At 42.9% G+C, this 22852-nt stretch overlaps 1 protein-coding gene across 1 annotated transcript in view; it reads left to right on the forward strand.

The window, feature by feature from the left end:
• Window positions 1-22852, forward strand: part of poln (polymerase (DNA directed) nu) — a 44005-nt gene that overhangs the window by 877 nt on the left and 20276 nt on the right. Inside the window, exons 3-17 of the mRNA XM_069169932.1 lie at window positions 279-629; window positions 863-1815; window positions 2946-3064; window positions 5050-5847; window positions 6238-6407; window positions 6643-6755; window positions 7041-7177; window positions 7490-7558; window positions 7684-7744; window positions 8068-8132; window positions 12170-12253; window positions 12366-12461; window positions 12790-12846; window positions 13074-13130; window positions 14580-14645. Of these exons, the coding sequence (XP_069026033.1) occupies window positions 279-629; window positions 863-1815; window positions 2946-3064; window positions 5050-5847; window positions 6238-6407; window positions 6643-6755; window positions 7041-7177; window positions 7490-7558; window positions 7684-7744; window positions 8068-8132; window positions 12170-12253; window positions 12366-12461; window positions 12790-12846; window positions 13074-13130; window positions 14580-14645 (3196 nt within the window). The remainder of the gene's footprint in view (window positions 1-278; window positions 630-862; window positions 1816-2945; window positions 3065-5049; window positions 5848-6237; window positions 6408-6642; window positions 6756-7040; window positions 7178-7489; window positions 7559-7683; window positions 7745-8067; window positions 8133-12169; window positions 12254-12365; window positions 12462-12789; window positions 12847-13073; window positions 13131-14579; window positions 14646-22852) is intronic.

Consider the following 22852-nt stretch of genomic DNA (forward strand, 5'->3'; position numbering starts at 1 on the left):
CAGGCTGTGAACAGACGTATGTTCAGTTACACTATCGGTCTATATTGGTATTATTTACCTGATCGGATTGTGCAAAAGCCTCTTAGCTTACCCACTGATACACTCTGTTTTTATACAGTATATTAATATAAACTCTGTTGGCTTTGACTGCGGCGTAATAGGCCGTAATTAAAGTTTATAACTGAGGCATGTTTTTATATGCTGATTCATTAATATTCTAATTGTAAAGTGCTTATTGAACGTGTAAAAGAAATCCATTTTCCATGGTTGTGGTTCAGACAGTGGTTCCGGCCCCAAGTGTGCTCCGATGAGACACGGAGCTGTCAAACCTCGGCCTCCTATCAGCACTCCCAGACACCAGACAGCTCACTGCCATCCCAGGCCTCCTCCTGTTCCTCCTGCTGGGATGCCTCACTGCAAAGGCCGACTGAAGCCCATTATCAGCGCTCACAGACTTATTCCCACAGAAAATGCTCCGAGCCGTGTGCTCACCAGGCCGGCCGGGCTCCCTCATTTCCCCAGCATGAAGTTCCTGAGGCAACAGCATCTTTCTGCCATAAAGACAGATATATCCTCTCCCTCCAAATAACAGAGAGGCTTTCTGAACAGCAAGCTATGCCCAGGAGAAAGTAAGAAGACTGTTAAATCTCTTCTATGAATTTCCCAGGTAGAAAGAGAAAACCATATATATTAACGCTGTTCTGTCATTTGCTCTGAAAAGATATTCACAAGCTGTAAAACTTTGTCTGACATTAAGTAAGGCACGTAGGAGTTTAGCATGTATTGATGCTATTCTTCTGTGGCCTTGTTGAAAAGCTGAGGTTTTCAAATTTGCATGCTCATTTTCTTTTCCTTCTCATAGCTCCAGTGAAGAAACCAGGCCATCTTTCATCCTCGATGTATTTTCTGACAGGCAATGTCCTGATGAGATGTTGTTCCCTGCAACAGACCGACCCGATTCCCATGAAGAGGGACCTGCTGTGGCTCCTCAACGACCGTCATCCTGCCTGGAAATATGTGCAGAGACAGATAACAACACATCAGCTGCACAGAGAGAAAAGACGACTACAGAGAGCTGGAGCATCGGCGGAGATGAGACTGTAGCTTCAGGCGGTCGATTAAAGTGGAAGCAGCCGCTATCTGACCCCACCGAAGAGGCCACAAGTGGAGAGGAAGATGGAGGTATTTTATATCAGCAATCAGAGTCGCAGGCAGCTATTACTGGAAGAGTCCATCTACCTCCCAGTGGCTTTGTAACAAGACAGAAAAGAGGCTGTGATGCACATTCACCCAGGCTGATGAGAAATGAAGTTGAAGAAGAAGAGTTGGATTCAGAACACGTGACTGAGGCATGTACAGCGCAGAAATACTGTGACACCAACGCAGAAGAGCCCGAGGAGGAGGAAGAGAAAGAGTTCAGAGTTAATGCATCTGAAATGAAAGAAGTTGAGCAGCCACCTGGTGATGAGAATAAAGTGATTTCATGGGGACGTCATAGTGCTGAAACCCTTCAGGTGCAGTCTGAGCCCAACCAATTGGTCCCGGGCGGTAACGGGGCTGATCACCCAGAAAGATCAGAGGGGGGGATGGAGGTCAGATTGGACGGTGATACTGAGAGCAGGACAAAGACAGACACCGACACAAGCACTGAACTTAAGATGGCGACGGGACAGTCCTGTTGTTGTGACATCCAACAAAGAACCAGACAGAGGAAGACAAACAACAGAGAAGTCATTCAGTTAACTAGAACTAGAGAAGATACAGAAGTGCTGATAACGCCGCCTGTGGACAGAGAGGATAAAAGTACATCTGCAGGTAAGTGCATCATCCTTCTGCAACATTATTGTCTGGAGATGTTGAGGAGTATTTATGTCCCATTTGCCCAAATCAGCGTCATGAGTTTCCAAAATTAAAACAATCAACCGAAATTTAAAAACTCTGAAGATCAGTTTACAATAATTTTCACCTTTTTAATAATAATAATAATAATAATAATACAAAATTATAATATATTTTATTTCTATATTATTTATAAAATGCTCAAAGATGCTTTTCAGGTTAAAATGATCAAAGCAACACAATAAGCGTAATAACATTGACTCACTTGTAGTTCTGCTCTCCACCACCAGAGAGTGTCAGTACGCTTCTACCAACTTGAAGTGTAAACAACTTCCACAATACACAACTGTGTGCAACTATTTTCACCAAACATTCAAGACATTGGACTCTTTAAACAGCTCATGCTACTAATTTAGAGGAAAGATGACATCTGTAAAACTAGGATGTCCAATTGTCGGCGCTCAGGAAGCAATCGATTGACATTTGGAGCTTCATGTGTGGTGAGAATACAAATAGATGCTTGAGCAGATGGTCTTATTCAACCCATGACATGTGTCCTCTCATTCATTTAATGTTTGACCCCAAATTAAAATTGTACAGACTGTTTTGGGTGTAATTTGGCTGGTTTTAGAAAAAAAAAAACAAAAAAAAAAACAGCTATAAGGGGTCCTGAAGCGTTTCATGTTGTCAGACAGCAGTGTGTGCGTGTGTCTCAGTGTGTCTCAGTGGCTGTTGGCCATCTTTTCCATATTCGGAGTGGCAGTGATGACACGGCAGCACTGAAGAGACTCAGCGTTGACGAGGGATGTTGTGCCTGCTCACATTACAGCTGCTCGAAGGCGCTTTGAGCCTCAGCTGCTGAGACAACGCTGAGTCAACGTGGCAAGTAACAAAACATGAGTTTGATATGAGCCGGGACGCTTTAGTGCTGGCCGACCTCATCCTGTCACACGCCGCTGAGGCCTCACTCACTTCATGCCTACTCAAACATGCTCACATAACAGAGTGGCTTCATCGATTGAGGACGTGCTTGGAAAGTAATGATCAGATAACAAATGCTTTACCCCCTCAACCCCCCCCCCCCCTCACCCTTTTTTTTTTTCTAGAAGAATCAGATGGAGAAAAATGTCCCATGCCAACCCTGTCTCAGAAGTGTGGGGCAAGAGGGTCAGGGTTCAGAGCTCCCTGTCTCCATGGCAACCAGCAGCGCCACGACAACGAAGATGTGAGTCACTATGGCGCAAAACTGCAAACTGTTAATACTGTTTTACGTGATGGGCCGAAGTAATGCTGAACTTTACTGGACGAGGAGAAAAGATGTGGGGCGAAATTTAAAGTTTTAGAGTTTTGTCCACTTTGACACATGAATTGGGTGATAAGTTTAACTTTTGAGCTCGCTTGTCTCTTGTTGAGAGTTGTTATTCTGTGCTTGTCTTTTTATACAGATATACTCATGCGTGTTTATTTCTGTCTCCCTTCTGAAATCCCTCAATGCAGAGACATTTTGTATAATGGCAACACACCACATGTCCCCGATTATAACATAGAAATGAATCTTCTGTGAAATAAGGTGCGGTGGATTGTACTGCAGCGCACCGACCAGTAATAGCTCTCAACTGAGATGCAGGACTTTACTGTATTGTTACAATCAGCAGCAAACCCACCAGTCTCACACTCTCTATATCACTCCCATGCACCAAGCGCCGCACGGCGGGCCACGGCCGGCCTCGCTTTTCTATCTATATCCTGTAGCACAGCACCCAGGGGGAGGAGGGGCGGGGGGTCATGACTTTGTCAGCAGGAAAACAGGTTGTGTTTACAGGGAAATGAGGAAGACTCTCCTCGGGGAGCTGAATCACAGGATTCCCGAGCTCCCCTCCCCGCCCCTCCGCCCCCACCACTGCTGACAACCACACATAAACAAACTTGCACACCTCTCTCTGAAAATCCCCAGAATGCCTTTTTTTTTTTTTTTTTTTTTTTTTTTTTTTTTCTTTCAATCTCTTACCTAGATTTCATTAAACGCAAAGACATGATGCACCAACTTGGGGCTTTTTGCATAAATAGCAATGGGAGTTGTGGATATGAATAATGGAGATGTTTTTCAGATGCTGGGAAGGTTACCAGGAGGTGAGCTTGTGGGAGGTCACCTATTTCTCATCATCCACTGGCTACTGATCATAACATTTTTTTATTTTGTTTATATTACATTATATACACATACAATACAGATCATACTGTATATACTGTTTATTCATAATATGCACACTTAATGTAATTATTTTGTCAAATAAATGGTCTCATTCAGCCAAAGAAGAGGAACTTTTTTTTTTTTTATAATGAAAACTGTTAGATAATTCCCACGTGCGCTGCTGCGAACGCCTGCATGCTGCCGCACCTCCGGGTTATTGAAGGCTTCATCAAGAAAGACTTCAACCAGGAGGCACATGATTGTTTTGAGAAAAAGGTGCTTGGGATACGCATTGTAAAATTAAGAGGTCCGACAATCTGTCCATGATAAAAAATATGTTTATTTTAATTTTGCCAGGTGGCTATCGTTGCCATGACAACGACATCAACAACAGGGGAAATCAGCCATAAAGTGTAACGTGTGTAACGCCCATGTCTCCGTTGTGAGTCTCCGTGAATTGTTGGCATGATTAAACAGTCGCAAGGGAGACGTTTGAAGATAGTTGGCTGAATGTTTTTAACACCTCATAGTGTGTGTGTGTGTAACTGTGTGTAACTGTGTGTAACTGTGTGCGTGTCTGATTGTGTGTCCCTGTCCCAGCTCCAGGCCGGCTTGTCAGACTGTCTGTGTGTCTGTCTGGGATGCAGCGCTGTGGGCGGACGGTCACGTCCTCTCCTCTCTCCGCTGCCTCTCTGTTCCTGCTCACCTGTTTTAATTTCTCAGCTTTTTTGTTTTCGGCTCTCTTTTCACAGACTTTGCGTTATTGCTCCGAACTCCAAGTATTAATGAGAGTAATTAAACCAGGTCTTCATTCTTTGTGCCAAAACTAATTCATGTGCTTTTAGAAATTGTTATTTCATTCACCTCACACTTCTAAACAGAGTTGCTGTTACAGTATGTATTGATATTCTGTGGAACAGGAACAACTTGAATCTATTTTCAAGTGCCAGTGAGTCATTCTTAGTCTTCCTGTTTCCTTTGTCCTTGTCTGAACACTGCTCACCTTTTATGTTGTGTAGATCACTAATGGAAGCACCAGAGGGAGCAGCTCGAGTTTGGCACTGACCCCAGAAAGGACTGTTGCTCCTGGACAAAACTGCTCCTCAGTACAAGACCTGACCTCAGCTGCCACGGTGCCAAACAAAAGACAGGAAAACACAAACTTACATACTTCTCAAAGTCAGTCACATCATCCCAGCGTGAGTCCCTCCTTCCTCCTGAAGAGGAAGCACGAGTTACTTCATGCTAACCTTCCTGCCAAAATCTGCTTACCTGGGCATCGTCCAAAATGGCAGCCACCTCATTCCTCACAAGAGAAGGCAGGAGAAGGAGGAGCGAGTGAGAGGAAGAAGCCCCGGCTCCAAACCTCTCATCCTGAATGCCCAACCTCAGCCCAAGAACGCCCGAGTGAAGCCGGTCCTTCACATGACACAGCGATTGTGTTTGAGGGGCGTTCGCAGCAAACTCAACAAATCAGCCAGAGTAAACTGGAAGAACACCGCGATGAGTCGTCAGGGAGCACTTCCAAACGGACACTGTTCAGCGAACTGTCCAGACACAAGTGGGCCAAATGTGTGATTGACCCCGCCACAAATGGGCCCAAAGGTTTCCATGAGGGGGTTCAACCTAGTGAGTCCCAGATCCAATCCAAAGCTGGCAGTCTGACCGCGGCTCTGGCCACTGACACGAGAGTAAAGGACGCTGGAAAGCTGAACCCGAAGGAGAAGAAGCAGATGCTTGAGAGGGCTGTGCGGGCCGAGGTGCTGGTGCTGACGATGGTGTACCGAGATGGAACAACTCAGTTAGACCCAGAACAGGTGGGGATACGGCAACGCTCGTAGAGTAAGACGAAAAACCACGGGAAGAAAACGTGAGCATCGCTCGTTTGCGGCCACTGAAATTGACAGACTTGATTTTAGTTACAGATCAAGTCTGTAGTCTTGATTGGCCGAGTTATTGTCAAAATTCGTGAGAGGAACAGGTTCGCTGCTATCATCAAACACAAATCACTAGAAGTTGTATTATTCATTGAAAAATTCAGGTTTTTCCCCAAATCACTGATTTAAAAAGAACTTCTGTCAGGAAAGAAAGCCGGAGCTTTACCTCGTGCTTTACATCTCTACCACATCTCTCATGTCCTGCTGCCTCATTAACTGTTGGCCCCTGACTGTGCTGTTGCTAATTGTCTTCTCTGATCCTCCATACAGAAGCTCACTCCTCCGGTGTGTGGCCTCCTCGTACTGATGAGGAGTGATCTCTGCTACAGCACGCCGGAGGACTCGCTCGGGCCAAACGACCGTCTGGTCTACTTAAAACTGGAGCACACACCTGCATGGGCCCAGCAACAAGCACACCACAGCCAGGAGAGCTTCACCAGGTGTGTGTGTGTGTGTGTGTGTGTGTGTGTGTGTGTGTGTGTGTGTGTGTGTGTGTGTGTGTGTGTGTGTGTGTGTGTGTGTGTGTCAGAGAGATGTGAGTTCACAGTACACCCATTTGTTTTTTTGCATTTATCTGAAAAAAAAACCCACTGACGTGTGTTTGCACTTCACACTGAAACAGGTGTGTGTGTGTGTGTGTGTGTGTGTGTGTGTGTGTGTGTGTGTGTCCCGTAGAGATTTGCTGCTACAGGTGCTATCAAGATCTCAACTGGTGGTGTGCTACAAAGCCAAGGATTTTCTCCGTACAACTCTGCAGGTCAACAAACGAGACCTCCACTGGAAACAAGGTAGGATACAGGAAAAAAAAAAACATGGAAACAATTACAAATAGAAAACTTTTCAACAATATAAAAACATAAATGCAGAAAGATGTTTGAAGTTTCTTCCTGAGAAAACAACACTTTGAAATATGATGATTATAGTTGATGAACAAGTCTGACAGAAAACACTTCCGCAGACATCTTTAATCAGTCACGATCCAAGATTTACACATTCAGTACTTTATAGACATGTAAAAAAACACAATATATTTATTATTCAATGTTCATTTTAACAAGCTTTTCTCTCTGCAGTGGCCGGCTGTCATATCCAGGACCCACAGGTGGCAGCGTGGCTCCTGGACCCTACAGATCCTTCCTCTTGCTACCAGGATCTTCTTAATAAACACTGTAAAAGAGCTCGGACAACGGCTGCCTTCGGTACCCAGAAGGTCTGTGGAGAAATTCATTGATCCCAGTTCAGAAAATACCAGGTGTCATTTCACGAGTAAGAAGAACCGAGATCTGAGCCAACTACAAAACACATTCTTGGAGCCGGCAGCCGTCGTAAACAATGCTGTGTTCATATTCACTGTTTCTCACCAAAATGCATTTTGTGTTTCCTGCAGACTAAAAAAAAAAATTTGATTGCATTTTTTTGCTCATAAATAATTTACAAATCCAACTTTTAAAGTTTTACTTCATGAAGTAAATTCACACGACAAAATCTTCCTAATCCTAGTACTTCTCTCTGCTCTGTTTAGGTTTCTCAGATCATCTCAGGTCTCTATTGGCTCTACAGACTTAACATGAAGCTACATTCTGAACTACAGGTTGGCTGAGTGCACACACACACACACACACACACACACACACACACACACACACACACACACACACACACAATTACCTGTACGTACAACATACACAAATGGCCTGACTGACTATCTGCGTCCAGACTCGGGGGCTTTGGGAGCTCTACTCCAACATGGAGCTGAAAATGATCCCCGTTCTGGCAGGTGAGCACCACTTTGGTTTTGTTCTTCACTGCACATTAATCATTGTTTTAAAAACTAAAAACCTCTTGACATTTTTGTGAAGAAAAACCCCTGAAAAACCAGAATATAATGTCAGTTTCAACCCAATTATAATAGGCTGAATTAGAAGCACTATGATATGCAAATGGTTTAATTCTTAATAGCAGTTTGTTAAAGCTGTTACTAATAGACACGATCATGACCCTTATAATATTAGAACAAAAAGCAGTTGTCTATACCTATAAATATTATTAATACTTGACATGAACTGTATCTTGTGAATCATGAAATACTTGTTGTTTCAGCCATGGAGAGCCACCGCATCCACGTGGACAAAGAGGCCCTGAGGAGAACGTCAGACCTGCTCGGGGTGAGTCAGCATCAAGGCACGAAAACAAACTTTTGTGGTCCATTTGATGCTGCGGCTGCTGGATTTTAAATTTCACAAATGGTGTTATAAATAGAGCCAAATAATTTGTCTAAAAGACGAGTTTTAATATAGCTGCTGGCACAGTGAACAAATTTATCTCCCGCTGCCAGGAGTTTTCAGCATTTGGCTCAGGGTTGATGTTAATTTATAACTCAACACAACAATGAAGCAAGAGCAGCATATTAATTCTGCTCAGTGAGTTTAAAGATGGACAAGCTGATTTCATGCAGTTTCATTTAATCTTTATTTCAGTGCCTTGTTTCATGTGAAACACTAAAATGTGTGTTCATATTGTCCCTGTATGCCACGCCTGACGTTATACTATCAGGTGCCTTCATTACGTAACAGCTGTTTGCATTAACAAGTAGCAAGTTGAGCATCAAGCTTCGTTTCCTTACTGTCTGTTCATTTTCCATTTGTCTGAACTAAAAGTCAGAATACACTACATCTCTGATGTTGGACCGAGGCCACACTACAGTGACTCACTGTACCACCTTATGGTAGCCAGCGGTATTACAAGGCAGGACGACACAAGCTGGTTAACATGCTAACTCCTGTTGAAAGATGGGGTTTAGTACTTATTTGAATGTTTTAACCTAAAACATTAAGCAACACAATGCATCACCACACATTCATAACATCTTCTATACATACGTTCTGGTTTCTTTTCTTTTTATTTGCATAAGAAATGCATCTAATCTATGAAATAAGAAGTTTTGTTTGCGTTATTGTCTTAAAATTTGATCAGTCCTGTTTAACAGCTGTCATGTCTTTTATATTAAACAAACCTAATGGAAAAGCACCTCTGGGAAATTTACTTATTTCCCAGCCTGTGTATGGGTATGATGTTCAGGGTCAGCTCAGATCTGTATTGCCTTCCTCCGAGCTGGGTGATTTTAAGTCTGGCTGCTGAAACACAGTGCAGTAGGCAGCTGCTGTATTAATACAAATGAGGTGGGAGGATATGAGAAACAGGAGAAGCCTCTGGAAAAAAAAAAATCCCCAAGAGCTGCAGAAGGAAAGAAAAATACTATTTCTGTTTTTGGTCTTGTGGGTAGGATTAGTGATGTGGTGGGTGGATGTTCTCTGGGGACATGTCCTGTTTACACGCAGATAAAAAACACTTCTGGAGACGAGAGAGCGACCACGGACGCACAAAAATATATACATATACAGATGTTGTGGGCAGACGTGCTGAAGAACACGCACATCTGAGTTTTTGCTGCTATAGAAGCAACACGCACTCTTAAAACTCAATTACAACTCTTGCATGCGCCAGCAGGGATGTTGTTGTGGAGAGCGTCTTGATGTCTTGCAGTGTTTCTATAAATAGGATGGATAGTTTGCCTTTTTTGCCTTTGTGAGGCGGTGCTGCAGGAAGGCACATCGCTGTCTGCCAACACAGTAAGGCGGGGAAGGTTTTTGCCGACGGCTGCAGAGTTGAATGTGTGTGTGTGTGTGTGTGTGCGTGTGCGCGTGTGTGTGTGTGTGTGTGTGTGTGTGTCTGAGTTTGTCTGAGAACGCAGTCACGCATGTCGCCGCTCTGTCGTGTCGGATTTCTTTTGGTCCGAGCTGTCCAGTTCACTTGTCTGAACACCAAACGTTTCCTGTCCGTCAGGCTGCATCGTACAAACATGCTCGCGATGCTCTTTTTGTCTTTCCAGACAGAATCATTTAATCCCACCTCATACGCCTCCTTCTACGTCCTGTATGTGCTGTCAGACGCTGCCAGTCAGGACATCTCGCTGCCGACATCCAACTCATCAGGATCAAACATTTCTGACGGTGTGACATGCGTTAATCTCTCAGCTCCCTGCCGTCTCCTCGCTGTGTGTGTTTGTGTGTCAAACACAGTACTGAGGCGCTGCCATCCAATATTGATGAGGCAGTCTGGAGCTCGCTCCGGGCAGTGGGGGTGGGGGGTGGAGAGGAAAGTACATATTTTGGAGTTCAGGCACATGTCTGCCAGCTAACCCCAATCTCCCTCTTTCCTTTCTCCTTCTCTGTCTCTTTATATTTCTCTCTTCTCTTGCGCCGCCCTCCTCTCTGTCTCTGCCATCGTTGTTTTACTTCCCTTTTCTTTTCATTTTCGTCAAGTTTTGTGTGATTATCTTGTCTCAAATGTCATTTCCTATCAAGGTCCATTCCTTCTGACGTTCCTCTCCATTTTCTCCTCTTTAGGAATTGTTTTCTCATCTACCCACTGGCATTTGCATCACAATTTTAACTTGTTTTCAGCCCTCCCGCTGACACATTTTCTCCATCCCATAATCCCAGATCTGTCACTCCATTACTCTTTCTGTCTGTTGTGTCTCATTTCATCACCCTGTTCCCCTCCTTCTTTTTGTTTTTCTACTCTCTTCCCTCCTTCTCTTGTTATCCTGTCACGTTTGTGAAGTACTTCAGTCTGACTTGTAATGAGCTGTTGTGTGTGTGTGTGTGTGTGTGTGTGTGTGTGTGTGTGTGTGTGTGTGTGTGTGTGTGTGTGTGTGTGTGTGTGTGTCATAGTCATAAAAAAACCAATAAAATAGATTAAAAAAATTAAAATTGTACAAACTGGATTTTTATTTTTTGTATTTTTATTTTTTTATCTATCTCCATTTGCTCCTTTATTCCCTCATTTATTTTTCAGCATTATCTCGCTTTCATCTTTAGAAGTTTTTGTCAAGTGCCTCTACCTTTCTCTGCTGGCTTCTATCACGCTTCCTCCCTTTTTCTTTTTTTTTACAGCCCATGTGCCTCGTTTCTCTCCTTCCCTATGACTTGATCACGCTTTTATTGCCTTTCTACCATTTATTTTCCCTTTACTTCCTCTCTTTCTCTCTATTTTTTTTTTTATCATCCTGCGTGTGTTGGCCGTCCTGGGAAATAAAGTTTATTCTGTATTAATGACAGGATCATCAAGTCCTCTCTTGCTCTCTGTGTGTTAAAGATTCATTGTCTTTATGTGTAAAATCACCATAAAACATGATCCATCACATGCAGAGAGGAAACCAATGGCAACCCAGGCATAAGGCAGCATGACTAAGGGTATTTTCATTTTTAAGCCTCTTTTTAAAATATTTGTGTGTTTTTCATACTTTGTGTGTATTCGACTGTGTCATTTGTCTGTGTGTGATCTTAATGCGCTTCCTGTGTGACTGAAGTGTGCAGTAAGCGGATTAATATAGTTCTCTTTCATTTTGGCCATTGAAAGGAAGCAGAAATTCGACAAGTTTAGTGTCGCACATATTAAAGAGTTCTCTCCTCAAATAACCTCCGGAGCTTCACTGCAGGGTTCACTCTCAGGTCTGGGGAAGGAGAAAAGTTTCTCTGCCAGCTAACAGCCACGAGGCGACAGAAATGACTTATCCTAACCATATTGTCATAAATACTCTGCTGTCTCAGTGTTTTAATTGGCTTCATATCCACTGAGTGATAGACTGGTTAATCTGGAAGAAGTCTGACAAAGATGCTGTAATGGAATGATAAACAGTCCGTGGTATGAATGTAAATCCTGCTTTTGGGTGTTATTTTAAAAAAATCGAGACAGAAAACAGGACAATTATTCTTATTAGTTTTTATCATTGTTATTAATCATTTATCAGTCTTATTTCTTAAATGGAACAGTGAGCACTGTGTTGAATCTCAAAAAGAATTACAAAATTATAGCGTTTGAATAATCACACACAAACTGACAGCAGGTAATCTGAATATAGGTTCTCATTGTCATCTGCCAGTAATGATGCATAAAACCTTGGATTTGTTTCATTTACTGTCTGACTCAAAGCTGAATGAACTCCTGTGGGTCAGCTGGTGTGAACGCTATCATTGGTATTTGTTGTAACCGGCACTACATCCGTTAGGGAGGTGAAGGTTGTTAATCGTCTGACTTTGATCTTCAGATCGTCAGTAATCGCCGGTCGGCTTATGAGGCTTTTGGTGAAATAAAAGATACATGAGCCAACAGTGATTTTCTCTCCGTCTGTGTCTGTCAGACTAAAATGAAACAGTTGGAGCAGGAGGCCCATCGAGCAGCTGGACAAATATTCCTGGTGACCAGCAACACTCAGCTACGAACAGTATGTGGCTTCATGTTTGCAGCTGTGTGCTGTATTTATGCACACGTGTTTCTCTGTGTATTTTTCTATGTTTTATGTATGTCTCCGTGTTGTGGATCTGCAATGTTTGCAGGTTCTGTTTGAGAAGCTGCGCCTCCACGAGCGCTGTGAGAACAAGAAGCTTCCCAAGACCATCAACAAACAACAGCAGTCAACATCAGAAGCTGCAGTACGGCGCGCAGACACACAAACACACACAGATACACACAGATATGTTAATTTGACCTTCAAATCTCCTTTAATCTGACAAAACCAGCTCGGTCTTATTTGATATTCCAGGAGGTGGACTGGACAAGCATGCACGCTGAGTTTACATCCTCGCACACAAGTACAGTGTCTGTTTACGTATCAATAAGGAGACAAAAGGAAAATAACAGTGAAAAGGGACAAAAACTACAACAGACTTGCTACAAAACAAATAACCGAGTCACTTTAAAAGTTGCCATCGAGCCCTTTAATACTTTTTTTCATGTCTTTTCTGACCTGTTTTGTTGCAGCTGCTGCAGCTTCAGGATCTGCACCCTCTGCCGAAGATCATTCTGGAGTACAGACAGGTCAGTCCTGTTTCCAACTCATCTTATTTATGAAAGTCCAAAGCCAAAAGGTTGAAGGGTTCCTTGTCATCAAAATCAAAGTTCGAGTCACCCATTGTACGTTATAAACAATCCCTTCAAGAAGTTCAATGTTTAGCTCTTCTGTTCGAGGGCTGAATTAAAGTACAAGGATTAAGTGTGCAATATTATAACATCATGTAATAAATAGTTGCATTGTTGCCCGCCAGGTTCACAAAATCAAGTCCACTTTTGTTGACGGGATTCTCTCGTGCATGATGAGCAAGGTGAGCCAACAGCTGCTTTCTTTCATTTTTATGGCTGAACTGTCCACAACATAACAAAAACATAAACTTCACCGAAAGGAAGTCTTCCAAACAGGATCTTTTTCAACTGTGGAACAGTTTTGCTCTCTGAGATATGGTATGTTCCAGGCTTTTTCTCCTTCAGGCTCAAACAACAAAAACAAGAGTGTTAAACCTAAAGTTGAGAGTTGCTGCAGGCTACAAGGACTCAAACAGATCTCACAGCTTTTGTTTTCATGCACCAGAACAGTTCCTACAAGCTGCTTGACAAACCCATCTTTCTCCTCTTCACCTTTAAAGGTGCTGCTGGTGTGAATGTCAGCATCATTATACTGTTGTGCTTAGTACAGCAACTGTAGAGGGTAATGCTGTAGGCTTTTTCATAGATGTTTGGAACAACTACAGCACACGCTGTAACAGAGTGGATGAGGTGGGGTTGCACCACCCCTACAGCAGAGAGAGTCACCGGTCTGGACGGGCTCTGCTGGAGTAATAACAGTGAAACCTCTTGTCAGAGCTGGACTCCTGAAGCTGTTTTTTTGCTTCCACCGCTGTATTAATTTGTCAGAAGAGAGCTGCAGCTCTACGTCTGACTGTTCCTCTGCTACACCAGTCTGGTGCGAGCTTTGTGTTTGTGAGCAGCAGCTTGTGTTTGTCAATCTGTGTTTACTCATTGCTGCAAATGAGTCTGTCTGGCGATCTCCGGAGCTGTTTGGCTTCTGGTGGTGGTGATTCATTTAGTGGTCTTCTGGACAAGAGCGGGCAGCAATCCCAGCCAGGGAAGGGTGCTGAAGAAAGAAAACAAATATTCACAACTCGTAACATGTATACTTGTGGTTTGATGCAACATTAAATACAAAGTAGGAGCAGGTGATATATTCTCTGAGAAAAATAATTTGTGACTTTAAGATCTACCATTGTGAAATAATAACATGAAATAGCTGAACATCAAGATTTTTTACTGCTGCATATCTCAGTTCTACGTCTACCAAAATGCAGCAAACTGACATCTGACTTATCAATTTAAATGTGTTATTGCCAATAAAGTGATTGTGTCTAATCAGCACAATAATACTGCACAGCACGTATGTAATCATTGAAGTATAGTTGAGCATTTACAATACAATAAACTCGCTCAAAGTCGCTTCTTATTCAACTACAGCTACTATTCATGAATCAGTTCCTAATTTGTCAGGTTAATACTTTTGGCTGTAGCCAGATGTTTAACAATAAAGATAGCAGCTGTCGTTTTTTAGGCCGAATTGGATGAAGATCTATTGAAACACGAGAGATCTCATAGCTGACTCAAACGTGTATATTCTGGGATGCAAATATTTCATTACGTCACGTATGTTGCTGTAGTAATATGTTGGATTTCACAGTTTATTTATGTGCAACTTTCTTTACACCTCTGTGTCTCTCACACATCAGAACTACATTTCGTCTACATGGTACCAGACGAGCGCTGTGACTGGGAGAATCTCTGCTAAACACCCAGTAAGTAGACGCAGCCCTCCTTTCCTACAGATTCTGTGTGATTCCTTTTTTGTTAAATGTGTGAAATAGTTATATAGTTCGGAGAACGAAGCAGGCCTGAGCTGTCCGGTAGCGGAGCTGTCCATGGTGCTGAACTGCAGGCAAGCCAACCATAATGGAAACAGAAAGGCTTCAGTGTACGTGTCACTTAGAATTAGGCAAGTTAATTGCGTACAACTCGGGTTTATTTTTCCACAGGGTGAGAAAGCACTTTTAATTTCTGTTCTGTAATTCTTGTTTAACGTCTTGACACAAACATTTGTATTATTAGTCAAATCTAATGAAAGAATAATCAAACGAAACTCAATTTCTTTGATGCAAACTTTCGATGCTTCCACATTCGTTGCCACAGAAGTCCATCGGTTGGTGCTTAGAAGTTTGCATTCAAAGAGCTGTACACATAAAGTCACACACTGGTTGTATTTGTAAAAAAAAACCAGAAGGAGGCTGTCGGGGTTTTCAGCACCTTTATATACCCTTCAAAAATCTCTGATATAATTTTCATTCCTTATGTTCTTTCTTCCTTCATGTTGCTGTTTCTTTGAATGTCTGCCTCTCTCTTACGTTCTTCTTTCTCCCACGTCTCCCTCGTCAGAGACCCTTTGATGTAGCTGACTGCAGAGTAATTACAAACACGCTCACCCTTGAACGCTGAGTTCCCACAGACGCAGATGTTGAAATGTTTCGGGATTGTTATGTAACAGGAAGCCGGAGGTTTCTGTCTGTGAGCTGTGTTTACGAGGTGTTTCTGAAAGACAGCAGGCCGGTGTTTAAACCATCAGTATGAATAAGGGTGTGTGTGTGTGTGTGTGTGTGTGTGTGTTTGAAGTGGCTGGTTGAAGTCAGTGAAATAGACCTTGTGAAATATTCATTGTTCCTTGAGCAGACAGGCACACATGAACAAAGAATAGGTGAGGCACAAAGAGAACGTCTTAAATCTTCGAAGAAATGTTTTCGTCATGATTTCATATTTCTGAGTCTTACTTTTTTAGACTTTGTTCGTTTTGCCTTTGTACCAGGCACTCATCGGTTTCAGGTGCCTCAGCAGTATAAAAATCCAGAAGCAAAAAAACAAATGCAAAACAATGTTTGAAGCAATTTGAGAGCCTGTGGTATCCTTTGTGAAACGATCCGCAGCAGATGTATGACGCACGTACAACGGTTAATTGACTAAAACATGCAAAACCATGGAAGCCTGCAGAATGCAGCTGATTCAGACCTTCGTCTAATTATACTGTTAGCGGTCATAAAATCAATCTGCTGAATTGTAGCCGCCGAACAAAAGCGCAGGTTTAGCCGATCAGTTGTAAGACAGGTCATTGATTTTATTAAGGTGTAATTACTTACAGGAGGAATGAATAACGTCAAGTCTGTGTCTCTCTGAGGTCGTAGCTCTTAATCTTACTACTAAAAGGTTTTTATTCTTATCGGTTAAAAATCTGCAATTTTGCTGAAATTGTGTTTTGTGTCATTATTCAGTGTCTTTATATTGAGGAAATACGAGTCTTTCAGAGAGGTTTTAATAACGGGGGTTCTTTAACGAGTATGTCACGAGCTGAGTGAAAGTGTGCGGTGGTTCGGTTTGGTGGAGCTCAGCCATGTGAATTCATGCTAGTGTGTCCACTGTGGCCAAAAATACATCTTTCATTTTTGTCAAAGTAGCTCTCAGAGGAAAAAAGGTTGGATACCCCTGTTGTAGACCATGAGGGAATGTTAAGCAACATTTTACTGTTGCGTTGTGGGAGAGAATTATTGTGTTTAAATTGAGAATTTGTTTACATAAAGAATAAATAAATAGTTGAGTAAATTCATGAAATTGCCATCAGAAGTAAAGCCAGTAGTTTCATGTTATTAAAGGAAACAGTGCTGAGGAACATCAAAAACAAGCAGCTGCAAAGAAATAATATTTAATAATATTACACACACACACACACACACACACACACACACACACACACACACACACACCATCCTCCCTCTCTCAGTATGGGACGATCGATAGTTCATTTCAACATTACCCTGCTGTCAGGCTCCATTGGTTCTGTCACTGGGTACTGCTCTATCTCTCTCTCACACACACACACGCACACACACACACACACACACACACACACACACACACACACACACACACACACACACACACACACACACACACATATCCATGTAGCCTTGGAGACATTGAACTTTTCTAATCTCGCTCAGCGAGTTGCGAGCTACACATTGAATTGATGGAGCTGCTCCTGAATGATATATGTGGCCGTTGGGCAGCGGCTCTGTTCGGCTCTGTTCCCGCCGTCCAACACAGTCTGGGGATTTAGTTGAGCATCACATTAAGTGTGTGTGTGGATGCTTGTATGTTGTTGTTTTTTTCGGTGTTACATGTGAGGTTGGTCTTTGATGTGTTTATTGTACTATGACTGTAATTTGTTTCCAATGTAGGTGATAAAGATATGACCCTAAAATGCCGCGACAGGAAGATAAAGCTTGGTGCTCATTGTTTGGCGTGTTCAATTATGGGACATCTTCGTGGCCAAGTTAAGACACACACCATCGACATTTTACTTCAGCACATATCCCCTTAGATGCAAAAAACACAGTTGACGGTTAATCTCAAGCGGAGGGTTTGAGATTAACCATCATAGATTATCAAGTAACAGTCTGGAGTTTACTAGTGTGACAAAAACATTAACAATATAAGATGATCCACACAGAAGTAGGTGCAGAAAAAGGATCTGTTAAAAACCCTCATGTATATATTTATATATGTTATACTTCTTAACTTGGAGATAAACTCTGCTGCTTTACTGTTCGAAGGAAGAGCATCATTTCACCGGTAGAGAGCCGGGATGAAGAGTCAACTCCCTCTAGTCTGGTTTTTCTCAAATTAAATTTATTATTCTGGCATAATTGAAGGTCTCGTAATCATTCTCATCATAATGTGCTGGTAGTTAATTGAAGTCTCACTCGGTGATCATCAAGCTGCAGCTTATAGTTGCAATGAGTGTTCTACCACTCACACATACAGCCATACATACACACACATATTCAAATGAGGAGTCTAGCGGGGGGGTTTAGCTTTCATCTGTTGTGGGTTCAATTGAGGTGAAGCCATACTGCAGTAAAAAAGAAAAAAGAGAAAGAGGTGCCTGAATAAAAACAGGACGGCCGTAAAAGTGGTGGTGAGTTTAAAGCGCTGAGGAGTGAGTCGAGGGAAGTGATGCTTTTCTCTTCTGCTTCAGCTGTTTTTATCTGCTAAAAGCACAAATATATGCAGCATATCAGCCTCAGCGAGTCTCTCGTGTCTTTCCTCATTTTACGTCCTTTTCCTGGTCTGTTTTTTTTTTTTTTTTTTTTTTTTTTTCTCTCCTTCTTTACTTTTTAACTCCATTTTTTAATCTTCGTCTCCATTCCATCTCCTCAGTCGTTCTCGTCCTCTTCTCGTTTTGGTCTCTCTTTCCCTGAAACACTTGTCTCGGCACGTTAACACCCTTAACGTGGTGAAACCGAAGAAGGGAAATAAGATTGAACTCCCTCCTCCACCTTCATCCTGACTGATCGGAGCACTCGGAGAGGAAACAGACTGATGCAGTAACAGCTCTTCTCTCTCTTCCTCTCTGCACCTTTATGGCTTTGAAAGATTTATACACTCGTCCCGCCCACAAGTGCATCAAACTCACTCGCTCATGCAAATATGGAGGAAACCGATGTAAACAGGCACTTCTGCGTTCTTATTTTTTATTTTTTATTTTTTTTTGGGGGGGGGGGGGGGGCTTTTTTTTTTCTCTGTGGGATCAAAGGCTGAAGTACAATGGGCTTCGTAAACGGTTTCTTTTCTTCATTCTTCTAATCTCTATTTCTCTCTTCACTGCATCCTTTCGCCTGAACTTCATCCCACAGCAAGACGCAAAATCTCTGAATCATTTATCCGACAGATAAACCTCAGTTCACCTCGATATGGTGCAGTTTGTCTTTAACTGATCAATGAGTTATTAGAAAAATGCTTTATTTCATTATTGATGTTGTGTATTTTGTGCCATGACAGTGCAGCTGTGGATCTGTGTTTCCTTCTGTGCTTTTCATGCAGTTTAATGTTTGTTTAAGACGGTTATTAAAAGTTTTCTACTGAAAGTCCTCCCAAGGCTGATCTCAGCACTTCCCCGAAAGTGTGTGTCATATTCTCTGCTGTTTAACACACTCTGGTGCATATATACAGGCAGGAACACATTTGTGCATAATTGAACCCCAGCTATAATTTTATTTAAAAACATGTGAGACAGGAAAAGAGTGCTTTGGATTTGTGTTATTGATGTTCAGGAATATACCCTCTGCTGAAGTTACCCTCAAATTATACAAATCTGAATGACTCTCTGTTTTTCTGTGTTTGTGTGCGTGTTAGTAAAACCACTATTTGACCTTTTAGCCAGTACACTAAAATATAGCAATAAATTGCCAATTCTCCAGGTGAAGACACAAATGGGTGTGAAGCCTGTTTGCTGGCTCCGGGTGTCGGTGTAAAGCCGACATGACGTAGAGACAGCGTTAGTAGGAGGATCAGGACGTGTTGGAGGAGTGACCGCCTCTCATTCAGCAGGTGAAACCAGAGAGATCTGCTGCTAATTAATACGTTTAAACTCATGAGTACATTAATGAGTATATATGCTAAATATCGAGATTCACTGATCCAACTTAGATTACTTGGTATTAGGGACAAAAGCACCAGCTCAGTTATCATTAAATCCCAGTGACTCGTCTTGGGGTTGAAGGAAGTAGAAGGTACCCACACAAAACCAGTTTTAGAGAGGATGAGTGTTTTCTCTTCTGCCATCTTGTAAATCTGAGCAGAGGTGAGTGTTTTTTGTGTTTTATTGTTCTAGGTGTCTAGAATAGGTTATTGTGTGTGTGTGTGTGTGTGTGTGTGTGTGTGTGTGTGTGTGTGTGTGTGTGTGTGTGTGTGTGTCTGCACACACACACAAGCAGGCGTGCTACCGAGTGTGCATGTAGACACGCATGTGTATTTGCATGTGTGCATATGTTCTGTGGTGAGTCATTAAATTGGTGCCGTGTGATTAAATTAGCGGCACACCAGCGCAGAGATTCAGTCGTCCCCATCTGTTGAACCAGCAGCTCCTCCGGAGATTCCGGCTCGGCTTCACCGCCGGGACACGTTCACGAACATGAAAGCGCCGGGAAAATCTGCAGTGCACCTTTCATTCAATTTACGCTCACAATCTGTGTAATTAGTGCCAGATGCAGGAATACAGCACTGGAAATAGAGCTGGTCACTTCAGTGGTACGTGTGTAATGAATATATCGAGTGTTAAAAGGGGTGATTGGTGCACCGTGTTCAGGCTGCATGCAGAGCTTTAATGCCAGCTCAAGAGCACAGAAGCAGCGTAGCAGACCCGAGTTCAGTGGACCTGGTCAGATAAGCCCTTTTATAAAAACCCTTCTGACTGTAAGTCAGGCGGTAAAGAAATGACAACGTAGTAATACTGCATACAAATACAGTGTAATGGGATTTCAAAAGATTTACTCACATCGGGGTTCATTTAAAATGTTAAAACGATAAAGAGATAGTTTGCCGAACATGTAACTTGTGTGTTTTTAAGCGTCTGTAGGTGAATAGATCAGCTGTATCACAGAATTAGTGGACTTTTTTTAATAGTACAAACATGTCCTCAGACATTTTGACTCCATGAACATGTGAATGAAATATTCCCGATCCTGCAGCCAGAAGACAAACAGAGCTGGAAAGTTCTCAAGAAGCTGAAATTACATCCTGTAGAAAGCACAGTGAACGACATAAAATCAGTGAAACGTAGAAGTAGATCTGAAAGTCCTCTTGAAAGAAACTCTGGTCGTCTGAATATTCAAAATTAATAAGTACTGAAGTCAAATCAACAGAATTAGTCAGCCAAATCAAAGCATATCAGCCTATTGGCACACCTGGCAATATATTGAATATACAGTAATTAAACTGTCAGACCAGCAGGAGCCTCTGCTGAGCAGTCTGGTCTCATTTTGCTTTCCATAATAAAAACTGTGTTCATTTTGTTTGCTGAATAATAAAATAATAAATATAATAAATTATAATAAATAATTTAAAAAAACATAGTTCCCTGGGTCAGCAGATGCTTTGGTAGCAAGTGTCATCGTCCGGGGCCCTTCAGGGTCCACGCAGACCCACCGAAGGGCCAATAGGAGCCAATTTCAGCTCCGTTATGAGGACACTGTGAGCTCCTATTAGAAGAGGAGGAGGAATGAGAGCGTGTTGTTATGGAGAAGAAGGAGGGACGCTGCTCATGGAGTCAGGGTGAAAAGAAAACACCAAAAACAAACATATCTGCATGACTAAGTGCTCCATTCAGACTCAATGAGCCCGGCACAGGAATCCATGTGTGTCCCTCGATGCCTTGCACTTAGTTCCTCTTGTGTGTGTGTGTGTGTGTGTGTGTGTGTGTGTGTGTGTGTGTGTGTCTGTCTGTGTCTGTCTGTCAGACACAGACAGACAGACAGTTGATATTTTACATTGTGTGTGTGTGTGTGATGTACCTATTTGTGTCAGCTCACACATGTAAATATGATTAGAGGAGGAACAACAACAACAACACCAGCCGCCATTTAATGGAGCCTGCCCTGCACCAGAGCTCAAGCTTCTGTGTGTGTGTGTGTGTGTGTGTGTGTGTGTGTGTGTGTGTGTGTGTGTGTGTGTGCACATCTTAATGTGCATACACGCCCTCTGTGTTTTCCAGCCGATGTGTTTGTGCTGCTGTTCATCTCTGCACGAGTTTTGGAGACTTAATGGACAGAATGCTGTTAACGGAGGGACGTGAGTTCTCAGCCGACCTGTCTGACTCCAGCTGGGTCCAAAATGAACTGTCCCTCACAGTCAGGGTGGTAATGACTTAGACCACATACGGGGGTGTGTGTGTGTGTGGGGGGGGGGGGGGGGGGGGGGGGGATTTGATTTATGCTGCCGTCACTGCAACACTGGATGATGGGAAAACCAAGGAGTCACATAAAAACACTGAATCACCTGCAACACACACACACACACACACACACACACACACACACACACACACAGCTCCTCCATCACCTACATGACCTGGAGTGTGTATTTGAGTGGAGGTGGAAGGTGGAAGGAAGTAGAAATGTGTGTGTGTGTGTGTGCTTATCACTGGTGCCTGTTCCCTGATGTATTCTTTCCTCTGTCCACACCCTGCCACTGCAGTCCTGTCTTTTCACACACACACACACACACACACACACACACACACACACACACACACACACACACACACACACACACATCCCCTCTCCTCTCCCCCCGCCTCCCTCTCTCTTCCTCCGTCTACCGCAAGTAAATAATACATTAGTAGTAGATCTGTGCTGTACACCCCCTCAAGGGTCAAACCTTACACATGTGGAGTCGGACCACGATGGGAAACAGTTTTCCTTTTAATGTGTCTGTCTGCATCCTTTCCTGTGTGTGCGTGTGCCTGCCTGTGTAGACATTGATTAATATGCCCCGTGCGTCCTTGATAATAACCTTTAACATCCCAGCATCCCTCCTCTACACACACACACACACACACACACACACACACACACACACACACACACACACACACACACACACACACACACACACACACCCTGTGTTTGGACACACTGGGATTAAATAGGGATTAAAATGGAACTGCTGAGTCTAAACCTGCTTTTTTCTTCTGTCTGTCAATCTGTGTGTGTGTGTGTGTGTGTGTGAGTGTGTGTGAGTGTGCGAGAGAGAGAGAGCTTTATCACTTTGTCCTTTGTCCTCCCTCAGGCAAAAAGAAAACCTGCATATGTGTAATTGTGTGCGTGTCCATATCAGTAGTGTGTTAGATTACTGGGTCGATGCAGGCGGGCCGAGAGCCCAGAGAGCATCAGGCTGCTCCTATTTTAAGATGAACGTCTGAAAACTTGAAGCATCCGTAGTGTTGGCTGGAGTCTCCGGATGGATCTCTGCTGTTCTTAGACTATAAGTCAAGCAGAGCAGCCGGCGGCAATTGAAATGCAGCAGTGGATGTTTTTATACCAGTCATGGAAAAGGGAATGTGGAATTTGAAGAGGTGCATGTGAAGACAAAGACAGTCAGAGGACTGAATGAAGTCATCGTTGGC

This window comes from Embiotoca jacksoni, unplaced genomic scaffold (genome assembly GCF_022577435.1).
Source record: "Embiotoca jacksoni isolate LCO1_2020_lvr unplaced genomic scaffold, fEmbJac1.0.p SCAF_47, whole genome shotgun sequence".
NCBI lineage: Eukaryota > Metazoa > Chordata > Actinopteri > Embiotocidae > Embiotoca > Embiotoca jacksoni.